At 41.2% G+C, this 21,373-nt stretch overlaps 1 protein-coding gene across 1 annotated transcript in view; it reads left to right on the top strand.

Annotated features, from left to right (window-relative positions):
- Positions 1-14,732: 14,732 nt before the first annotated feature.
- neurl1aa (neuralized E3 ubiquitin protein ligase 1Aa) overlaps positions 14,733-21,373 on the top strand; it is a 71,627-nt gene continuing 64,986 nt past the window's right edge. The window contains exon 1 of the mRNA XM_034592100.1: positions 14,733-15,009. Coding sequence (XP_034447991.1) covers positions 14,766-15,009 — 244 coding nt within the window. The 5' untranslated portion in view covers positions 14,733-14,765. The remainder of the gene's footprint in view (positions 15,010-21,373) is intronic.

Raw genomic sequence — 21,373 nt, forward strand, 5'->3', positions numbered from 1 at the left:
AATAGCACCCAAATAACGGATTAGTGCCACCTATTTATTCTGTTAAAGATTCCGTGTGTAAGATTTAGTGACATCTAGTGGTGAAGTATCATGTTGCAGCTGAATACCCCTCACCTCACCCTCCCCTTCCAAACATGAAAGAGAACCTGTGGTAGCCTTCAGTTGTCATAAAAACTCAAAAGATGTTTCGTTTGTCCTGTTCAGTCTCCTGTAAAAGACATGGTGGCCTCCGTAGAGAGTTGATGAAAATATAAAGTATTTAAAAATAAAGGTCCCATTCTAGGGGGAAAAAAACTGATTTCAAATTACTGTGAGCGAAGAAATAAGTAAATAAAACGATGACCTTCAACTGTTTTGGTTTTTAAGTTAATACTGCTAAAAGAGAATAAGCTCACAATATATATCTATGGTATTTAACAGCTCCTTCCTGTGGACTCTATGGCCACCATCGAAACCTACTGGCCCGACAGGCTTGTTTGAACTCGTATAGTCGTTTTTGTGTTCTTGTGTGGACAGAGTTTTTTTTTTTTTTGAATGGAGGGGAAAATATCTGTTAAAAAAAAGATCTGCAGTAGTGTAGCCAAGGCCTGAAATTGAAACTAAAAGTTGATGCTGATCTACAATCAAAGTACACTTATTTTATATGAGTGTCAATCTAATCTGGTGCCTCTTCTGTTGCCAGTCTGTGAGCTGTGCTAGATGACGTCCCATTCCTAATCCTGCCCACAAAGCTCTAATCAGCTTGGCTGCATTTCCAACAGGGAAAACAGACGTCAGTAAAAATCTGAGATGTGGGCTTCGATTCAGAGGTCTGGAGCCTGGACAGCGTAACATGGTCACTCTGCTATGGACACATTTGTGTTGTCTAAACATTTTTTATGTGTTCCTCATAAACATTTAATGCAAAGAAATTGGGTGATGTGATATTTGACACATGATGTTGGGCGTGAAATAACACGCCAGGTACGTTTTGTTGCAGAGTGACAGTTACATCATGGAGCTGCAGGACGTGTGACCTTTACAATGAAACATGGAGGATCTTCATATGGGCTCAAACGGGAAGAGGTAAATGGAAGTGACAGGCTTATATATCTCACACCACTAACTTCAGCAGCCTGCGGTGAGGCTCATAGCGTATTCAACATGTCTCTGGGGCCTGCTTCTGTCAACCTCAGCTCTGCCCAAGGAGGGTGACAGGGAGTAGGTTTTGTAGTCAAAACAATTTGCTTTGTGACATTTTGATAACTACTATTTTTCTTGCATGACGACGAGTGTGCCAGTATGCCATTTAATTTAGTGGCGGGATGTGGGCTATGAAGTCTGAAAGAAAGCTTAGAGTGGTGAGAAAAAGCCTATTATTTTTATGTCTCACAGAAAATGATGAGAGTATACATAACAGAAAAAATACAACGGGAGAGAGATGGTAAAAGAAAGGACCGATTTGGAAGACAGAAATCTCTTGAAAGAGTAAAAAGGTGACACGCATAAAAAAAAACTGTCAGGAGTAAAAGTAAAAACCTGGATAAAAGCAGAAATCTAAAGTATGACAGGGGATAGATCAACATGAAGGGATAAAAGGGAGAAACAAGTGAGGGATCACGTCTTTGTGCGCAACAGAGAGACCACTGAACATTGCTAAGTGCATACAGTGTCAGAAAGCATGAGCGTCTGGGTTGTCATAAGAAATGGGCATTTCGTGTTTTCCCTTTGGTCGCTGTGCAATGCATCGTGGCTGTTGACCTCCCCGTCAAATTCCCGGGCTCCCATCCATCACCTCGGGGAAACATATTAATGTGGCAGCATGTTTTTAGCTCATCCATCACAACATCAGATGGCCCACACAGTAGTCAGGTACGGACACAGTCCAGTCCCTCAGACAATTGATTAAGCAGACCTCTCCTGACTCTCTTAAAAGGAAGGATTATGGGATATGTAGATGTGTCTTTGTTCTCTGAGAAGCCAAAGTGAGTGAGTTTGAAGTGTGTTAATTGGTTCTTTGGATAGCTGCACCAGCATGTTGATTTCAATTAATGAAAAAAAAAATTGTCAGTGTTGTCATGGGCAACCACAACATACTCCTTTTCTTAATCTCAATAATCCTGTTGTATTGATAGCCTTTTGTTGTGGAAGGCTTGTTTGCACTTCTTGACCTAACCCTGGTCCGCTTTGTCCAAGGTCATTGTCTTTATGCTCTATTGCTTCTTGCTTTCATCCCTGGGTTTCAAAGGCCCGTTTGAGGTTATTGTCCTTACACGACCTCTTGAGAACGTCTGCACGAGCACCATTCTCTTGGGCCGTGACTTGTGGAGCAATGAAGTAGATCCTCCAAACACCTTTGAAAACGTGAAGCGTGACTGCAGGAGGAGGAAATCGTGGTGCAGAAGTGAAGGCAGTCAAATACAGAGGACATGGTCCATTAATGGTCAATTTTTCGCTTGTAACAGATACTGTAAATTCCCATATAAATGTCAGTATTCAGATTGTCTGAAATAATAGCTAGGTCATGGCCTGCACAGTTAAACACCGGTTGCTATTAATGTCACAACATAAAATCACTGAAGAGCACAGAATTAGATTGAAGATACAGTCTCACCTTCACTTCTACACATACAGGAGGCTTGACGCACCTTGTGTGTGTGTGTGTGTGGGGGGGGGGGGGGGTAGTAACATATATGAGCCTCAAGAGTGAACACTCTTAGCAGCGGTGCCTACTATGTAAACATGGTCCAGTGTATTTATTCGCCTCCTGTAGCAAACTCGACATGTTGGTGGAATCTTAAAAAGTCCCAAAATCCACATGGCTGAAGTTTCTGGCGATGATGAAAAATCCATCGAGGTTGTGCCGTGTGCTGATCACTGATGCCTCTGTACAGCTCTCGCAGGTAGACTGCTTCAATAACACGCCCTCGGCAGAATTCATGCAGCTTTCCTTGTGGGCATAAACACAGTCCAGTGCCATGAGTCCCACCAGACCGACATGATTCGTCACCATTTCAGCTTCGATGGCTGCGCCCACCGGCAGCCGACAACAGATTGTAAATGAAGTATCATTTTTAGGAACAGAATTAGCTTCATGATATCTAATTAATTACAAGATACATTTAACTCCCACTCCTTTAAAACATTTTATACGGTTATAAAAGTATCAGTTTGAAAGAGTTTGTATAACTGCTTTGTTTGCTTTTTTTCTAATTAATTTGGATGGTTATTAAATAACATTGAGGTAAAGATTTTTGTCTGTGTTCTGTTTACAAATGTGAACATCAGAATCTGAATCAAATGTATTGTCCCTTAAGCTCCAGCTAAGCATAAGTTACTGTATGTATTGTTTGTATATAATTGTATATTGTATATGCAATTTACTATAATCTGTTGTCTACAACAATATGCATTTACAATATACATACACTATGTGCATACCAAACATAGAATTTAAATAATCTAAAAACATACTATTGCATATATATTGCTTTTACTTGATTGTTTTTTCTATTACCTTTATTATTACTTAGTACCTTTTTTTCTTTTATCCTTTTCTTTTGACCTTACCTTTTAAATGATGTAAATATAAGTCCAGTGTTGTAATGTACCTGTTGTCTTTAATTTGAGCCTTTTTACCGTATCATTTGCTTTATTCGATTCTAAATGACATTGGACTCATTTGCTTCTTGTCTTTTTTTGTATTCTTTTTTTGTATTTGTCCTCTTTGTGAAAGGTGCTATATAAATAAGGTGTAAATCATCATTACTATTGTTATCAGAGTCAGTTCTATTATTATTTATTCGTCCGGTCTCTCTTGAAAAAGCATTTTCTATCATGTTTTCATGGTAACATAAGGAACAAAATAAAACATTAAGTATATGAAACCGAAGCAGGACTTTTAACAACCAAATCTTAAAAGAACACTCCACTCTATCTTCTCTTAACGGGCAGAGGCTTTGTCAAGTCTGACAAAATAACCCTGATGATGTTGTCAGGGTTACTATAAGTTTTTTCAAAAACAAATTGAAGCACATCCTGAAGAATGGGGGCATATTAAAACAAACAACCATTCTCTCTCATTCATAACTTTGAGCAATTTAGAGTCTTTGAACTGTTGGAGGAAGCTTGGGTACCAGGAGACAACCCCCGAAGACGCAGGGAGAACAATCTCAGGCCCAGGTCAGCTGACAGGTTAGGGTTGGGGACCTGAGAAACGTATCGCTGTGAAGTGAAAGTACTAACCACTGCACCACCATACTGCCCAACACTATTCAAATCAATAAGTCCTCTAACCAGAAGGCCGGTAGTTCGATCCCAGTCCTTCCCATTCCACATACAAAACTGTACCTTAAAGCACTTTCAGTGGGTATCAAGACAAGACAAGTTCTAGATGACCTTTTAATGACCTTTTCTATGGACTTAAACTATATGTTGAACATTCTGCTTGTCACAACTTCACTCTGGTGTGATAGTAGATAGTAAATAATTGGTGTGGCCCTTTAACCGTGACCCATTTGAGTTCTTGCCTCTTCCCAGAAGTAGCCCAAGAAGATGTCAGGCGGGATTCCTGTCGCCGAGACACTTCTGGTCATGACAGGAAGGGATGGACAAGGAACAGAGAGGAGGCTAGTGCCGTATCAGCTATGGTGTGTGTGTGTGTGTGTGTGTGTGTGTGTGTGTGTGTGTGTGTGTGTGTGTGTGTGTGTGTCTGTCTTCTGCACCTCTCTCCAGTGTACTGATGTGGGTTTCAGTGTCTCCCTGAGCAGCGCCTCCATGTGCGTCTACAGGCTCTCCATCTTGTTACACCATTTTTTTGGGATGTCTCTTGTTATTTTCAGTCTCAAATCTTCTGGCACATCTGACATACCTCTTCGTCTTTTAGCTGAGATGGGAGGGGCAGAGCAGGCTTTAAAAAGAGGAAGGAAGGGGATAGAGAAAGAGGAGGGGGTAATAGATATTTATTGTGTCAAGAGAATTAGGGCTAGCACATTGATTCCCTTCTCTCTGGCTGCATTACATCTACGGCCTGTCTTCATCCTTGCAGTCGTATTAAATTTTTTTCCCTTTTGCTTTCTGTGTTTCTAAACTCAACCTTACTACCCCTATCTGTACCCTGTCTATATTTGCTCTCTATCTATCTCTCTCATCCTTCTCCTTTTTCATGAATTACTACCTCCACTTCACAGGAAATGACAACAATCATCCAGCAGCATGAAGAGAGCTACTCAAGTGAAATCAGAATGCACGTCATGTGCCGGCACATCAAAAGCCTGCTGTGTTGGCATGCTCCCCCACCTCATGTGAGACATTAAGGCCTCTGTAGCGCTCTGATTGTTGATTCATCTCAATGAAATGTATAGTTAAAAAAAAAAGCAGATTTTCCATGGTCCTAAATTAAACATTATCTCTCATCTCCTGGTAGCGGAATACATGTATGTGAGCAGATGTGGTTGATTTCTCTGGGTTCTTGCATATGATGAACCGTGTCCACGCAGTGCCCCCTTGTGGTGGCCATGTGACAGAATCCTCCTCTGACAAATTGTCCACTGAAGCCTTTTGCCATGTTTCCATTGAAAAGGGGTGTGTTGGAGGAGGGGGAGTCTGAGTTTTCCTCATACACATCTAATCTAAGAATTCACTCCCACCCATACTTAAAATAAAGATGTCACGATTCATGATCTATACCTCTGAAGGTATAGAATCAGGTCTGCCTCTGGTCATAATTCTACAATGAGCACCATAAAGTGAAGATGGTAGCAATTTTAGCTGGTTGTAAATGTGAGGTGGAGGTGGGGGCGGACGGGTGGGGGGCTGATGACACTTAAGCTCCAGCATGAATCATATTCCTAAGAGCAGTTATTTTTGTGCTGTGCATGATAGGGGTACATGTGGTTGCAGTCAAGACAGTCAAACCAGAAAGGGTTTTCTTCTCCGATCCCATCGCCTCGGGTTCGACGTGGTTCTTTTTGATGGAGGCGGGCAGAGAGTTTCCTGAAGAGGAATGACATTAGAGGCCTCTCCATCTTTGCAAAAGGTCAAATATTATTAAGATCCCACCTATCTGAGGGCGAAAGGAGCGGCAGCGCCTAAAAAAAGCAACACCGGACTCCCAGGACTGCTTAGTTCTTTCTGCTGGCAGCGCCCCCCGTCCACGGCAAGGAACACTTTGAGATGAGAGCACCGTGTGCGTCTTTCATCTTCACAGTGTGAACCCACTGACAGATCTGCTACTGCTGCTCCTCTTTCTCTCCCGAGCCCTTATGAACATGCATGTGGAGGCATAGAAACTCAGTGGTGTGGACGTACGGTAAACGATGCACACACACATACACACACTCATACACAGACATTGGTCATCCTCTGCTGTTGCAGGTGTGTGAGTGAATTGTTGGATGAGGGTTTAGCTTTGGGTTATTTACTGACTTTCCAGTGAGAGCTGCTCCTGCCTTCTCGGTTGTATGGTAACTGCTCGCTTCTCTGGTAATTCAAGATGTGTCAGACGCTGCAGCGCAGGGGAGAAACAACATCGGACCAGAGGAGATGTCAAAATGGCAGGTTTGTACAACTTATTCGTTACTGGAGAGCAGGGGCACAGCAGAAAATAAATGAATTCAAGACTGTTTAACAGTGAGCCCAGCACTGGCCATGTGCAAAATGTCACTAACAACTTAAAGCTATGGCAATCCACAAATGTCAACAACCAAATCAACTATGGCTCGATGACTCAGACTGAGAGAGCCAAAAGATGGAGACAACAGCTGAGCGTTTATCACTCAACACGTGCGATTGGCACGGCGGTTAAACTCGGCTTCGCTACACCTCGCCACAGCCACGGGAACAGCCGGGATGAAGCAATCGATGGTGAGAAAGAAGACGGAGAGTGGGAAAGATTGAGAGACAGATGGGGATAGTAGAGTGTGTGTGTGGTTGCATGAGTCTCATCATGTTTTTATCTGTGCCAAGCTGGAGAGTAATTTCCTGTTGTTACAGTGTTGATGTGCCAAGTTCACCTTTCTTGGTAGATTCAGCTGTTGCCAACTCAACAGGCTCAGTTCTGGCAGCACTAAAATTTAAATAGATGATAATAAAAGAACAATATAAAAGTCCACTAGCCGAAGTAGCGATCGAAAACGGACGCAGCGATGGTAACGCGTTTCATTTTCTTGTGATCTTTCCCTTTAAGTTAGTAAATGTATTAACAACCAGTTGCATGTATACCCATACACAGACATGGAGCAACATAATCATTGATACAGAGAATGTTAAGCAAAGTAAGTGAACCTAAACTATGGAGTTACAGGCCATTAAACCAACATAATAACCTGAGAGGGATGAAAAAAACCTTGTAGAGCGCTACAGACTTTGGTTTGTCACTTTGAGATCACATTATACATATTCATTACAATAATTGTGAATAAAAATGTTCAGAGAAGTTTTAAGATTCAGGCAAATGCTCGGTCAGACTCATAGTTTGAGGCCTCTGCCAGTGTCCCACTGTGAGGCAGGAAATATCGCAGTAAATACAAGAAGATGATTTATATCTGCAAGTTCCTGAGCTTGAAAAGTAAGGTAGATGGACACACCATGATGTTCTCAACAACAAAATAAGATCTGGACTAGAGAACCTCCACTCTCTGGGTGTACACAGTCCCACACCAATTCATAAAAGCAACTCAGAAATACAGATCAGCTCCATTTTAGCATTTTTTTTTATTAAAGTAAATAACATAAAACATGATGATGTTCTTCACGGTGGTTCGCAAGCCCATAAACACATTGGTACTTTAGAGGTACGTACAACTGATGTAGGAGAACTTGTCATATTCACCAATGTTCTTGTGTTTTGAGTTTTCCTACACACACTAACACATTGTACGAGTGGTCCAGACCTGTTGCAGGATTCAGGAGATTAGTCAGATCAAGTTTTTCACTAATGGATCATTTATTTCATTACTTAGGAGCAATTATAAATAAATACACAAATTACACCTCAGAATTGTGTTAACATTATTCTGGACTCATTATTCTGTACTTTACCTTGCAATATGAATAATAATATATTTCTAAGTCTATTCTGCTAAATGTTGTTACGTGATGGCCTGGGGGGCACACAACTCCTTTGTGCAGTTGGCTTGTGTCTTTTGCATTTTAGATTGCTGCATTCAAATGCCCTTTTCAAAGTTTACTGTTTCTCCTTTATTTCACTGACAGTGTGACGTACAGATGACACAGCATTAACAGCATTGTTTTTAGTCAGTCTTTTAATTCCACTCCTGATGCTGTTAGAAATTATAGACTTTCTTCTCTGGGTCTCTGAAATCAGGAATTCAATCTCTGAACTCGTGAAGTTCTTCTCTTTACTCCAGGCTGCATGGGGCAGGAAGTCTGGCCTTGTTTTTGTGTTTTTGGGGGCATTAATCATGCATATTTGTCAGCCTCCTGCATGTATGCTTAAAAACACACAAATAACATTCATCAAATGACAGAAAAATTTAGGATAATAATACAAAAATGTTCTTGCAGGAGGCAGAAAGTTAGCGAAGAAGCTAAAACCTCATTCGGAAAGGAAGATTTTTAAAGGTGTGTGCTTTGGCAAAAAGAAGATCTGAGACTTTCATCATCATCACTACCATCTGACATCATCTCTCGCCAAAGAGGAGTAGATTCATCAGAGGTCAGTGCGATATTTGTTGTGTTAAATTTCGTATGGTCCTCAAAGGTTGTTAAAAAAACGGCATTATAGTGTGTATCCAGTGCACCCTTTTTATCACTTAAGCCGTCAGCTGCAATGCTGCTCACCTGAAAGCTATGATGTTGCTTGCTGCTAATGCTGCTGTTGATATAGCATTCCAAAAGTTCTACCTCCACCCAGCTCCGACTCCAGGCTCTGCGTCTGCAGCTGTTCCCCGATTCCCTGCTGTTCTCTGCTCTGTGTTTTTATTTTTATTTTTGGTGGGGAGTGTTGAGATCAGAGCTTCTACGCCAAAAATGGAGGCTGTGCGTGTTCTATATTTACATGATAATCAATTTTTTACGTGAGTTGAGTTAGTAAACTTTCGTTCACAGACATTTTTAAATGACTTCTGTTGGAGTGCACGTCTTGGCAAAATTAACATAATTCTTGCCAGAGTCTATATTCCCCAGATTTCTGCAGCAGAGTTATGAGTAACATGTCATCATGAACACATGAGCATCTGAGGATGGAAGAGGTTGTTTGATGTATGGATTGTAAAGCCTGCTGATGGAAATGAGAAGTTTAAAGATAAACAAGAGTGACTTAAATGAAGAATGAGGGCCCTGTACAAAGCCTGCCACTGCCATGTTAGTGTGCATATAGTGAAATAACCATTCCTGTAGGTGTATGTCAGTGCACCTGTGTTTCAGTATCTGTTTGTTTGCTCCTCATCAACATCTGCCTTCATGTCCCTCTCCTATATCCACCTTGATTATCTGGCCGCTTCTGTCTCTAGCACTACATCCGGCATCGCAGTCTGTGAGTGTGATGGCTGCTATTGTGACCTCCATGCCGACCATGCAGTTGCCTCGCCTCGCATTCTAGCGTCTGCTTCTTCTGCAGTTCTCTGGAGATCTGACAGACCTGGGGGTCCAGCTCCAGCTCCAGCTGAATTTGGAAACATCAAAGAGTGAAAGGAGGATGAAAAAGCAGCCCAGAGCGAGAGTGCTACACTTCTGGAGTCATGTATGCCAGAGATGGCCAGTAGGACTGTATCCTGCTGGGGCTTTCTACCTTTCTGACACTCTCTCCAAAGCGGTGTATCCTTTATCTGTGCCAGTGTTAACCAGTTACTCATGTAGAAAGTAATTCCCTTATTGATTTTGAGCGTTTGTTTTGCAGAAAGCCCAGTGGCTGTGTCTTTTATCTACCACCTGTAAAAAAAAAAGTGAAAAGTAAAAAGTAACTTCTGATGTTAGATACAGAGAAAATCTCACTCTCTGTGTGTTTCATTTATTCTAACATGTAGTTCTGAGGTCACGATTATACACACCAGTGGAATATATTATTCATAAATATTTCATCAATGTATCATCACCTTAAACCAAGAATCGCTGTGTTCTTGTTACCTTAGACTGAACCCTTCTTATCACATCTAGAGCAGGTCCTCTTCCGTGGAGTCTTTTTGCACCAGCATGTTACTACAGCAGCAGCATGTTACTACAGCAGCCCGGAATGGACAAACCAAACTCTGGCTCCAAAGAGAGACTTTCATGGTTTTATTTGACCTCAAGGTCACCGTAGGTTCTCCTACATGCTTGGAAACTTCGCCGACGACACAGCAGTTGTGGGGATAATCTCCCACAGCAACGAGGTAGCCTACAGGTCGGAGATCATCCACCTGGAGAGCTGGTGCAGGGAGAATAATCTCCTGCTGAACTCCAGCAAAACAAAAGAACTGATTTTGGATCTCAGGAGGAAACAGCAGAGCGACATCCGCCCACTCTGGATCAATGGGTCTGAGGTGGAGAGAGTGTACAGCTTTAAATACCTCGGTGTGACCATCACACGGGACCTGTCTTGGTCACTCCATGTAAACAGAACAGTGAAGTAGGCCAGACAGTGTCTCTTCCACCTCAGAAGCCTGAGAGACTTTGAGCTCCCCCTCAAGGTGCTCAGGAACTTTTACACCCGAACCATCGAGAGCATCTTGAGTGGGAGCATCACCACCTGGATGGGCAGCTGCACTAAGCAGGACTTCTTGGCCCTGAAAAAGGAAGTCCCTTCACCCGAGCGGGCTATAAGAACGACCCTCTCCGACCTGCAAAACATTTATAAAACAGGATGCAGGTCAAGGGCTGAGAAGATCCTCAGAAAGCCCAACCACCCTGGAAACTCGCTCTTCTCCCTGCTGCCGTCAGGCCGGAGGTTCTGCTGCCTGAGAACCAACACAGAGAGGATGAGGAGGAGTTTCTTCCCTCAGGCCATCTGTTTGTTCAACTCTGAGCATTATACCAGACTCTGAACACTTGCATACTTGCACAGTTCCTCACTTTACATGTATGTCTTATAGTATTTTTATATTTAACCTTGTAATACTATTGTGTGCTATTTTTATATTGTGTCTTTTATTTAACTATTTTAAAAACTGGATTGCAGGCACAATAACACATTTCACTGCACATTGTACCATGTATCATGTAAACTTAGTGGGTTGCAATCTGCAACCTCACCACTAGATGTCACTTAATCCTATAAACTGGTCCTTGAAGCCAATTTACAATGATAATTAAATACCACAGCAGCGGAGACAAGAGATTTGAAATATCTTCATTTTCTGCCACTAACTTGCTATAAAAACTCAACTCACAGCGATCAAGTTCAACAGTCAACTTGCTCTTTGGGGACTTCAGTTTCCTGGTAGATGCACACAGACAAAATAGGGTATTCACTTCCGTACTTCCGTTCCCCAATGTTACATTTGTCAGAAAATACTCTGTGAGGTACGTCCTGTCGTCATCACCTACGTGGGCTGCGTCTACCTATACTTGACACTGATTGGTTTGTGAACGGTGTCTGACGTGGGTGTGTTGTCAGTTGGGGGGAATATCTTTCTGTTTGAATGGAGAAAATGAAGGAAGCTTCATAAGGTTGCCATGGTAGCATCATGATGGTATTACTCCCAGCATCAGCACCTTCAGGAACAGTACTCCACAGTACTACAGTACTACAATACTCCACACTTGTTCAAATGGACCAAATGAACGTCCTCGTGGTCCAAAGGTATCTTATTATATCGTCGGAGGTGAAGACCACAGCAATCCTGCAGCTGCTTCCTCTTCTTTTTCTTCTTCTATTGTTTAATGCTGTTTTCACTCTGCAAACGAACAGAACCATGGTTCAGTTTGATCCGGGTGGTTGGGGCAGGGATCGTTGGTGCTGGGATCACCCGGATCACACAGTGTTCCCAATCTACAAAGCTCTGACTGCTGCTGCCACGTTCCTCTCTCCCTGCAGGCGGCTGCTCTGTTATGCTGTTTTAGTTCCTCTCCACTTCTTTCCTTTTACTTTGTTTTCATGCACCTTACGACACTCGCACACTATCTCCACTCTCCTGCACATCCCACGCTACAAGGTTCCTCTGACCCCTATGCTCCATTTTGTGTTTTTGTTTTTGAGATATATTTGAGAAATCTCAGTTTTTGTGATAAGTTCATTTACCTGACGTGCATCATGGCCTAATGAGTTTTGTTAACTCCTTAAAACATCACATGACCAGGACGCTGCATTCACTATCTTTAATCTAGTGCATGATGTGGCATCTGCAATCATATGGGTTTAAATAAAAGCTCAAATAAGTATCACAAATAATATAATAAATAAATTGATTTTCATCATTGACAGCAACCATCGGTCTTTACTGGATCATCAAAATATTTTTTTCCCTTCAAAAATCAGTTACAATAAGTCATAATGTTCTTGGGAATGAATTGTTATGCAAGTAGGGTCAGATTGTGACATCTTGCATGTTAACATGATTACCTAATCATATGTCTTTTAGTAAGAGCTCCCCTTTGTCACAGGGAAAAAAAGAACAGTGATGAGTCAAGATGGACAGTTAAAGCATCAGCGGACTTCAAATATCCTCACACATTGCCATCCAACTTTTCAAAACCGTAGAACATCTGTGTCTAGTGTAGTTTGCAGAAAACTAATAATATAAACTTTAACTTAAATAAATACTCAAGGTTTACTTCACTGTTTGCAAGAAAATGTCTGAGGTGGGGTGTTTTTGGGGTTGTTTTTTTTGCATTTGTTTGAATTCTCAGTGCTTTTTCAGTTGATTGGATCTTGATTGTGTTACTGTAAAAGTTTGATTAAGCTGTTGTCCAAAAGCATATATAATTTTCTTTTTTTTGGAAAGCAATGAGTAATTACAAAAACTGGCATGTAATGTGTATTCAGTAACTGACGCATTTCAGAGTAATTTGACCTGAATATAAATAAGAGAGCCAGCAACATCTAAGCAATCTATGTCGGAAACAACTCCAAATAAGAGCAAATAACATTATTTTTCTTCTCTTGGTTTCTACCCCCTGACAACAGACAAGTCACAAACTGTCAGAATGTGCAAAGGCTAATTGTGCAGCAAGGATGAGCTAAAACACAGACTTCCAGTTTCTCTTCTTGTCCTGATTGAAGCTTTCATGTGAAATCATTCACAACCCAAATTACCATGCCAGAGATGTATAGGTGGGTGTGGTCTGCCCATTCATTTCATTGCAGTCAAATGACATGTGAAAGTGGATTCCTGCAAGGTCACCTTCTCCCCTCTTCTCTCCATCTGATGGCGGCAGCTTTAAAGTAAAACTTTTGACAACCAGCTCCCACTGTTATGACCCGACACTACATCTGCTTAAACATCTGCAGTCGTACTTCAGCCAATTGCAAATTAGACTAGGTACAACTGTTATGTATTCTACACACACAGCTTGAACAGCAGTCGCTCTTAACTTATCCAAACAGAAGAGGACAAACAAAACTGTAATATTCATGTTCTCCACACAGTCAATAAAAACTTCAGTGTGAAAAGTTGAATTTTCCGTGGTCCATTTTGCAACCAAATCAACTGCAGTCTTCCGACAGGCACGGCAAAAACGAAGGAACCTAATTCAATCAATCAATTCTCTGAGCAGAATGGTATTTCGTTAGTGAATGAAGACACAGTTGCATCATTTACCTCTGTACAAAAATGAGAAAGTAAATATAGTGCAATTAGCAGCAAAACATACTGACAGTATCAAAAGTGTAACACTTCCCTCAATGTATAGTAATTTAGTAATATATAATAGTATGATATTGAAACATACAAATGAAAATATAATACCACGAGTACAATGGTCACTGTGATTGTTTTCATTTACAGTGGATATGGATGTCACCAAATAAACCAGGGCTGAAATGATTGAGATTGTGAAAATGAACGTTTGTTACATTCCACCACTGCTTTTCACCCATGGAACAACAAGGCATAAATTAGCTTGGGAACCTGAAATTCTGACAGTCTTTTTGAATGATAAAGTAAAAATGGACACGTGTCTTTATAAAGGACAAGTGTTTTATTGGAAGGTGGCACCACAAGTCTGTCTAATGAATCATTCCTCAATATTTTCATTGTGAGCTTCAGCCAGACCCAGACCCAAACAGAACAAGCCCAGATATTTGATTCCTCTGGCACTTCACTCCCACTTGGAAATTGTTATTAGAGTAAACTACTATTATATGTTGTACATAACGTTATCCAGGTCCTACAGCAGAGCTCTATGAGGCTGCTGCTGGATCAGAAACTGCAGTCTGGAAATCAAACCCCAACTGTCAATGCATACATTCTGTTGTTTGTGGGGTTTTTTCTTTATTTATTATTGATTTACACTAGATGGCAGCTTTACACAATGCAGATGGATGATGAATGCATGAGGTGCAGGCTGAACTGAAGGTAAGTGTTTCATGATAGTTAGGCCCTCTGGATATTTTTTTTAGAGTGTTAGCTTTTTTAAATTGCCAATGTTCCACAAATTGCCTTAAAACTGTAACAAAAGTGTAAACCACAATTTTATTTAAAAGAATAATATATATATATATACTGTATATATTTATAAATATATGAATAAAAGGGTGCATGCGGATGTTCTCGCACTGTTTTCTGTTGTCAATAAAACGAAGCTCTGTGTAGATGGATGAATCAGCTGCTCTGGGTCTGACTCTCTGCCCTGACTCCACCTGTGCTCCTGATTCTGCCTGTTGCCTTCTGCGCCTCTGTCGTGTGGTGATGAGTGAAGGCAGGACTCATCAGAAACAACAACAACACTGCCCTCCCCCAGCCCAACAGGACCGAAGAGGAAGGAGTTGTTTTTTGTGCACTGAGCCGTCATCTTTCGCACCGACAGTGCTCCTGTTTAAAGTCGCGGTGAGTTGCCGTCAGCATCTTGTCATGGGCAATAATGTCTCGGGCATCTCGACGCTGCAGAGAGGACAACAGCAGGGCTTCCAGAGACTCCGCAACTCCAAGAAAGGTCAGTGACCACCACCCAACACAAACTGAAAACACACACAACATTAATGAGAAACGAGCGGTTTGTGTGTGCGTGCGTGTGCGTGTGCGCGTGCGCGTGCGCGTGTGCGTGTGTGTGTGTGTGTGTGTGTGTGTGTGTGTGTGTGTGTGTGTGTGTGTGTGTGTGTGTGTGTGTGTGTCAGACAGCCAGACAGTGTAGGTAGAGGACAGAGGTGATGCAGCCTCCGAGTTGCTCTGCTGCTGCTCCCGGGTCAGCTACCAGCTGCGCGGTGGTGCTGAAGAACAGCTCCCGTCTCAGGCTGCAGGAGGCGCGGGCCCGCTGCTCCTCTGCTGCCGGGTGGGGGGGCGGGGCACCTAAACTCTCTGGCTACAAGTGAAACTTACTTTTTTCACTTTCACAGCAAAAGTATAGAAGCATTAGCAACAAAATGTAAGATACATAAAATGAGATAAGATAAGATGCACCTTTTGTCGCCTTTATTCACAATTGATGCAGCAGCACAAAGAAGCAGCAGTGTATGAAATAATAACAACAGAAATACTATATACAAGACTGTTTTTCTAAATGTGCAATATAAAGATAAGGTCAAAGGTTATGTCATTGTACTTTAAGAAAAAAATAAGCACAAAACATATGTCATCATTTTGTTGCATTATTGCTATTAATGTAAGTGGGACTTGAATGTTATCATTGGTCGATGTGAAACTAATTGTAAATACAACATATAGGCCCACTGCAGTTTAATATGTGACATAAAATTGAAGATTCTATGTGAACAAGTTATATAAAGTAAGATTTGTTGGAATTAGAAAATTTGATTTTGACACAGGACTCTTCTGCAATATTATATTTTAATAATACCATTTTAGGAAGAGTTTTAAAAGACACAAAAGTTAGTGTCAGATTGTCAAGCTATGGGAATTACCAGCAGAGCACGCCAAGGCACATATAATACGTTAATATGTCTAAAATAGTCTATAATAAAGTCTATAGAGGTACAATAATATTGTAGTTTAGTTGTCAAACCCATTTTGACACCAAGATGCCTTTGTCAGGGAGAATGTCTAAAATGTTGTTTAAAGTGTAAAAGTATTTTATTGCACTGTTCCAGTCATTGGCGTCAATGGTCTTTCGTGACTTTTATCAAGTCTAAGTTGTTCTGGAGCTTTTAGATCATACCTCATGATCTTCATCAGCAGGAGTTGGGAATAAATGCTAAAATTCCACTTTCAGGTCTTCTCACCTATATTGACTCAAAGGTTGAGCCCCGTAACCATAAAAACACCAGCTGACAAAACTAACCTCAAAGACCATTTAAAGAATGAAAGAGTCCAGACAAAGGGACATTTGCTAAAGACAATCGTGTGATAGGATCCACTGGCTGTTTTTCCAGCAGATTGTTTTTTCAGGTCAAGACTGAACTTTGAATTTGTCAATAACTGTATAATCTCAGATACAATATCAAATAGATTTGTAACCAACAATTTATGAGGTCTCCAGCACTGAACTATAATCTTCTCTCCTACTGTCGAACCAAGGATCTTTGTAACAAAAGCTGTTATTTATAGATCGTATGTTTGTTGTTGAGTTGACTTTGTTTCTGTAAAAAAAAAAAAAAACATACTGAGAGTTGAATTCAAAAATTAGAAGCAAAACATTGGAATTTGTGCGGAGTGAAGAGTAGAAGACTTTAAACTCACAATTTAAATACAATCTAGTAAACGATCATATTCATGTTGTGATTCAATGCTTCCATTAATCTGGCTTATTCTATACACAGAGGAGTAACAGTATTGAAGTTAGGCAGGTGTTTATAGGCACAAATCTCAAGTAAAGTACCAAAATCCATCGGAGTAGTGAGTAATCAAAAGGTGAACAAACTTATTATCCTCTTATACCCACTCTAAAGCTGAGCCCCATGTGTAATACAATCACGTAAAGTACAAAAACGTCCTGATCCCACTGTTACATCTGGATTACAGAGGGAGAAATGAGCCTGAGGGAACTGTTTAAAATGTAGCCGTCATCGGGATAATCACCGTAAGTACACAGTTTGCACTTTCACATCCTTTTCTCTATCTCGAAACACACTCTCTTAGATCACACAGCTATTTTCACATCGCAGGAGCACAGCGCAGTGAGTCAGGCAGTGCATGAGAGAAGAGGGACCGTTTTTTCTGCCAGGTTTCCTTGACGACCACCCATAACATGCGCAACAGTTCCCATGGTGACGATTTTCAGAGAGCGTTATCAGCAGGAGATGATGACTGATTAGGACGAGGACCAGACGACGTCACTGGCAGCCGCTCAGTAATGAAGGGACAGGGGATCTGTTTGCGCTGCTCTGCATCCCACTTCATTAGGCTGGTGGCTGCTGGTGTTTGGACGTTGCGATTGGTTGGATATGGAACAGAGATATCAGATCAATTCTCTGCCGAGGCAATGATGAATGTACTCAGTCATACATACAGTTTATAACCCCCCCGAACACACACACACACACACACACACACACACACACACACACACACACATAAGCATATCCCACCCAGCTCACATTTCAAAGACACCCTCACTTCTTCGGTACAGACTTACAGTACATTCATTTGTTTTGAGCAGGATAAATGGTCTTCTCTTAGCTCTGCTGACTCAGCTTTGTGGTGATGAACCCCCCATTCATTGTCAGAGCAATCTCCATCTCAACATAATTCATCTATCTGTCAGTTTTGTCCGCTTCACTGCTGTGAATGCTGCTGTAATATGGTTGTACAGTAGTGTCAAGTGAACAAATTGATCAATCAGTTGGCAGAGAGAAAAATATCGGAAAAAGTGCAACACATTCTGCTTTTCCTGCTTGTCAAATGAATGGATCTGCAGTTTGCTTGTCATTTATTGGTAAGATGAAAATCTTTAGTTTTTTGTCACATGAAACATGAACTATCATTAATTACTGCCAAGTTCTGAAAGGTTTTATCGATATATGGAAGAATGTATATTTTCTGGAAATTCAAGGAACAGTAGTGCAAGACTAAACTATTTACAAGACGATGTATTTACAAGTGCAAAGCAAGCACGTACCAAATGATTTGTTCATGCATTTTCTGGCCCAGACTAATATCATCATTTTTTGGGGGTTTTTTGCACTTCCTGCCACTTACTGGATGAGCCTGTATTTTAATCTGTGATGGTTCAAGTGCCACTAACTGGTCATGTGATACAGAGGTAGTGCAACAGCATTTAGACAAGAGTCATCCTCAGGGATGCTGCATTACCGAATAAATGCGTCTGAACATGGTGTTCAGACGCAGCTGCTGACACAAACATAATGTTAGAAAGTACGAGCTGCCGTACATTCTCTCAAAGAACTGAGACACAAACAGATGTAGCTGAAAAAGGCGAATGTGTGTGTGTGTGTGTGTGTGTGTGTGTGTGTGTGTGTCTCCCAGGGAATGCAGAGAGAGCTAGATGAAGTGAGAGGCAGACATGGGGAATGCAAATGCACTGCAGAACAAGATGTAGAGTAATTCCTCATGGGTAAACAACAGTTTAGTTCCAGCCCATTTCTCCATCCTTTTTAGAGGTGAACCCCAGCTCCCTCAGAAAGTCTGCTTATAATGTGTAAAACTTGCACACTGAAATAAACAAATTAAATTTTCCTTGTTTATTAATTGTATCTAGTTATGTTTTTACATTTATTAAAAAGTGTGTTAAAGTAATGACTCCCTCAAGGACACTTTCAGTGGTTGTTTTGGACAGCAAACGCCCCCCTTTATTTATTTTGAATGGCAGTCGTAACACTGTAGGGGCAAAGTTGTGCAGTTACTTTTCATCCTGATTGTCTCATAGAGCCGATGACAGGGGAGAAAATGAATTTGTGAGAATGTTTTATTGGCCACAAAGGTTTGCTTCATTGAGTTGTAACACAGCCCATTTAGACAGAAACAGGAGGGAGGAGTGAAACACCCAGTCTGAGCAGGGCATCGCTGCTCATTCATTAGAGCAAACTAACCCCAATTCAGTTCTTTCCTCTAAAAGATACTACTGTGAGGGCACCACAAGGGCATGCTGTTTCCTCACTCACACACACACAGGTGTAATTACTGTTCCACATACTGTACAGCACATATTAGCGATAGTAAGAAATTACAAACCTTAAACTCAAGTCAATTTTGGATACAGAAAAACCTCTCAGAAGTACCAGATGTATCAGTCGGTGATGATAACCCAACTCCCAGTGTTTAAAATGTGGGTAACCCTGACCTGTGCTGTCTTCAGCTTGTTTTTCTGCACTACAAATCATATAGCACACAGAGCTCATTGATTATAGGGCTGACATGGATTTTCTTTGAACAGTAGAAATGCAAGCTGTAGTTTCTGGTATTTGTTAAAGGCTGCACTTATCAATATTTTATGTTAACAACACATCTTTGAAAGGGAAATTGCAAGATCACTGGAAATGATGAACCTGCAGATAATTACTGACGGACCGGAGAGAGGAGGGGAGGTTGAAGAGAGGGGGAAAGAGAGGAGAGACCAGGAACAGTTGTGTAACTGTCATATGTTGGCTCTGTCAGACTGATGTGTTATTAATGATAACAGCAACAGTCCAATAGCAGATCAACAGCAGGTTTGCTGTTTGTGCTAATGCTGCCTTCAAATGGAGTCGAGTTTATCATGGTCCCAACCTTGAACCCTGCAATTATCTGACAGTTCTGACGTATTCATTTCCATAGATGTAAGCAATGGAAGTTCTATATATATTTTTTTTTAATGGAAAGTACATATGAGTTTGCATGTTTGCTTGGATTTACCTGGAAAAGAATGTCTGAGGGTGCCGGAGGGTGTGTAGAGTTCCGGGAGGTATAGAGGAGCGAGATTATGGAGGGCCTTAAAGTGAGGAGCAGGATCTTTAAAACAATGCAGTATTTGACAGGGAGCTAATGAAGCGACTGAAGGACAGGAGTGATGTGATCAGTGGAGGGGGTTCTGGAAATGATGCGAGCGGCAGAATTCTGGACTAGTTGAAGTTTATGAAGGAATTTGTGAGGGAGACCAAAAAGACGGGAGTTACACTAATCGATGTGGGATGTAACCAGGGTGTGAGCGAGAATGGCGGCGCTGTTTGGTGTGCCTTTGCATTTCCTGCATAACATTACCTGACTACTAGCTTACTAAATTGTTAACCACGTTGTTGTTGCCGAGCTAACAATGTGCACAACTTCCCACTTCCAAAGGTCGAAAATACCTTTGTTTTGAATAATATTCTGAATAAATCAATTATAGGTCAACCCCTGGTGACAGAAATGGTTGCCAGTGTTTAAATGTAATTGGAAACTGTTAGTCATTTGAAATTCGAACAACAAAGCCTAATCAGAACTATATGTACTTACTCTTTGGGGAGTGGTCATTAAATGAAATTATACTGTATTTGCTTTGTAATTAGAGGACCTGGGGCCATACCTCAAGTACACTGCACTGCTTAGTGGAGTCATAGCTAAAATAGACATAACATACCCCAGGAAATAGTCATAAAACATTTCAAGCCTTTTCTTCACATCCTGATGTAGCAGTGAATCTGTGGTTTCTTTTAATGTGACAGTTGACCGCACTTATGTAACGTGGTACAGACAGTACAGCTGCCTGCCCGGGGTGTTTTCAGACATCCTTAACACCTGCCTAAAAAAGAATCACAAATACAGGGAGGTGATATGGGCACATTGCCAGCCCTAAGATGATTCAAGCTCCTCAGGCATTGTAATGCAGTGTTTGCACTTGTAAATATTAGTTATAAAAAAAACCACTGCCAGCGTTTTTCTGCACAGACAGTTGCCTGTGCTAGATGAGCTCAACGGTTTAGACGATGTGTCATATTTATATAAGACAATTCAAAGACAAGGAGCTATCACAAGATCATTATGAATGCATTTTGAATCGCAGAACAGGGCCTCAGTAACAACGAGGCATTGTTTTACAACAGCCTCTTATATTATACTGTATTAGTGTCATACTTTGTCTGACAAAATGGGAGGAATATGATAAAAAGTTTAATTTTTACCTTTAGAACAGTGAAACAGTGAACTATGTAGTCAGGCAGTGGCTTTATGGTTGCTTTAGTTTCTCTCTTCTATGCCTTTATTTGTTTCCCTGTGTTTACACTATGGTAACCAGGACAGAGTTATGGCACTTTGTTCATCACAAGCCTTGTAACGGTTACCCAAGTGTACAAATTTAATTACTCCCCACCTATAAAGATGGGAATATTGCCTGCGTGTACCCACAGCGACAGATGTGTTTTAATGGTACTTTACGATGATGTAGGGCCAAGCTGGTTTGCATTGTGTACTGTGCAGCTCCACAGAGTTTA

The sequence above is a fragment of the Hippoglossus hippoglossus genome, chromosome 1 (genome assembly GCF_009819705.1).
Source record: "Hippoglossus hippoglossus isolate fHipHip1 chromosome 1, fHipHip1.pri, whole genome shotgun sequence".
NCBI classification, from domain to species: domain Eukaryota; kingdom Metazoa; phylum Chordata; class Actinopteri; order Pleuronectiformes; family Pleuronectidae; genus Hippoglossus; species Hippoglossus hippoglossus.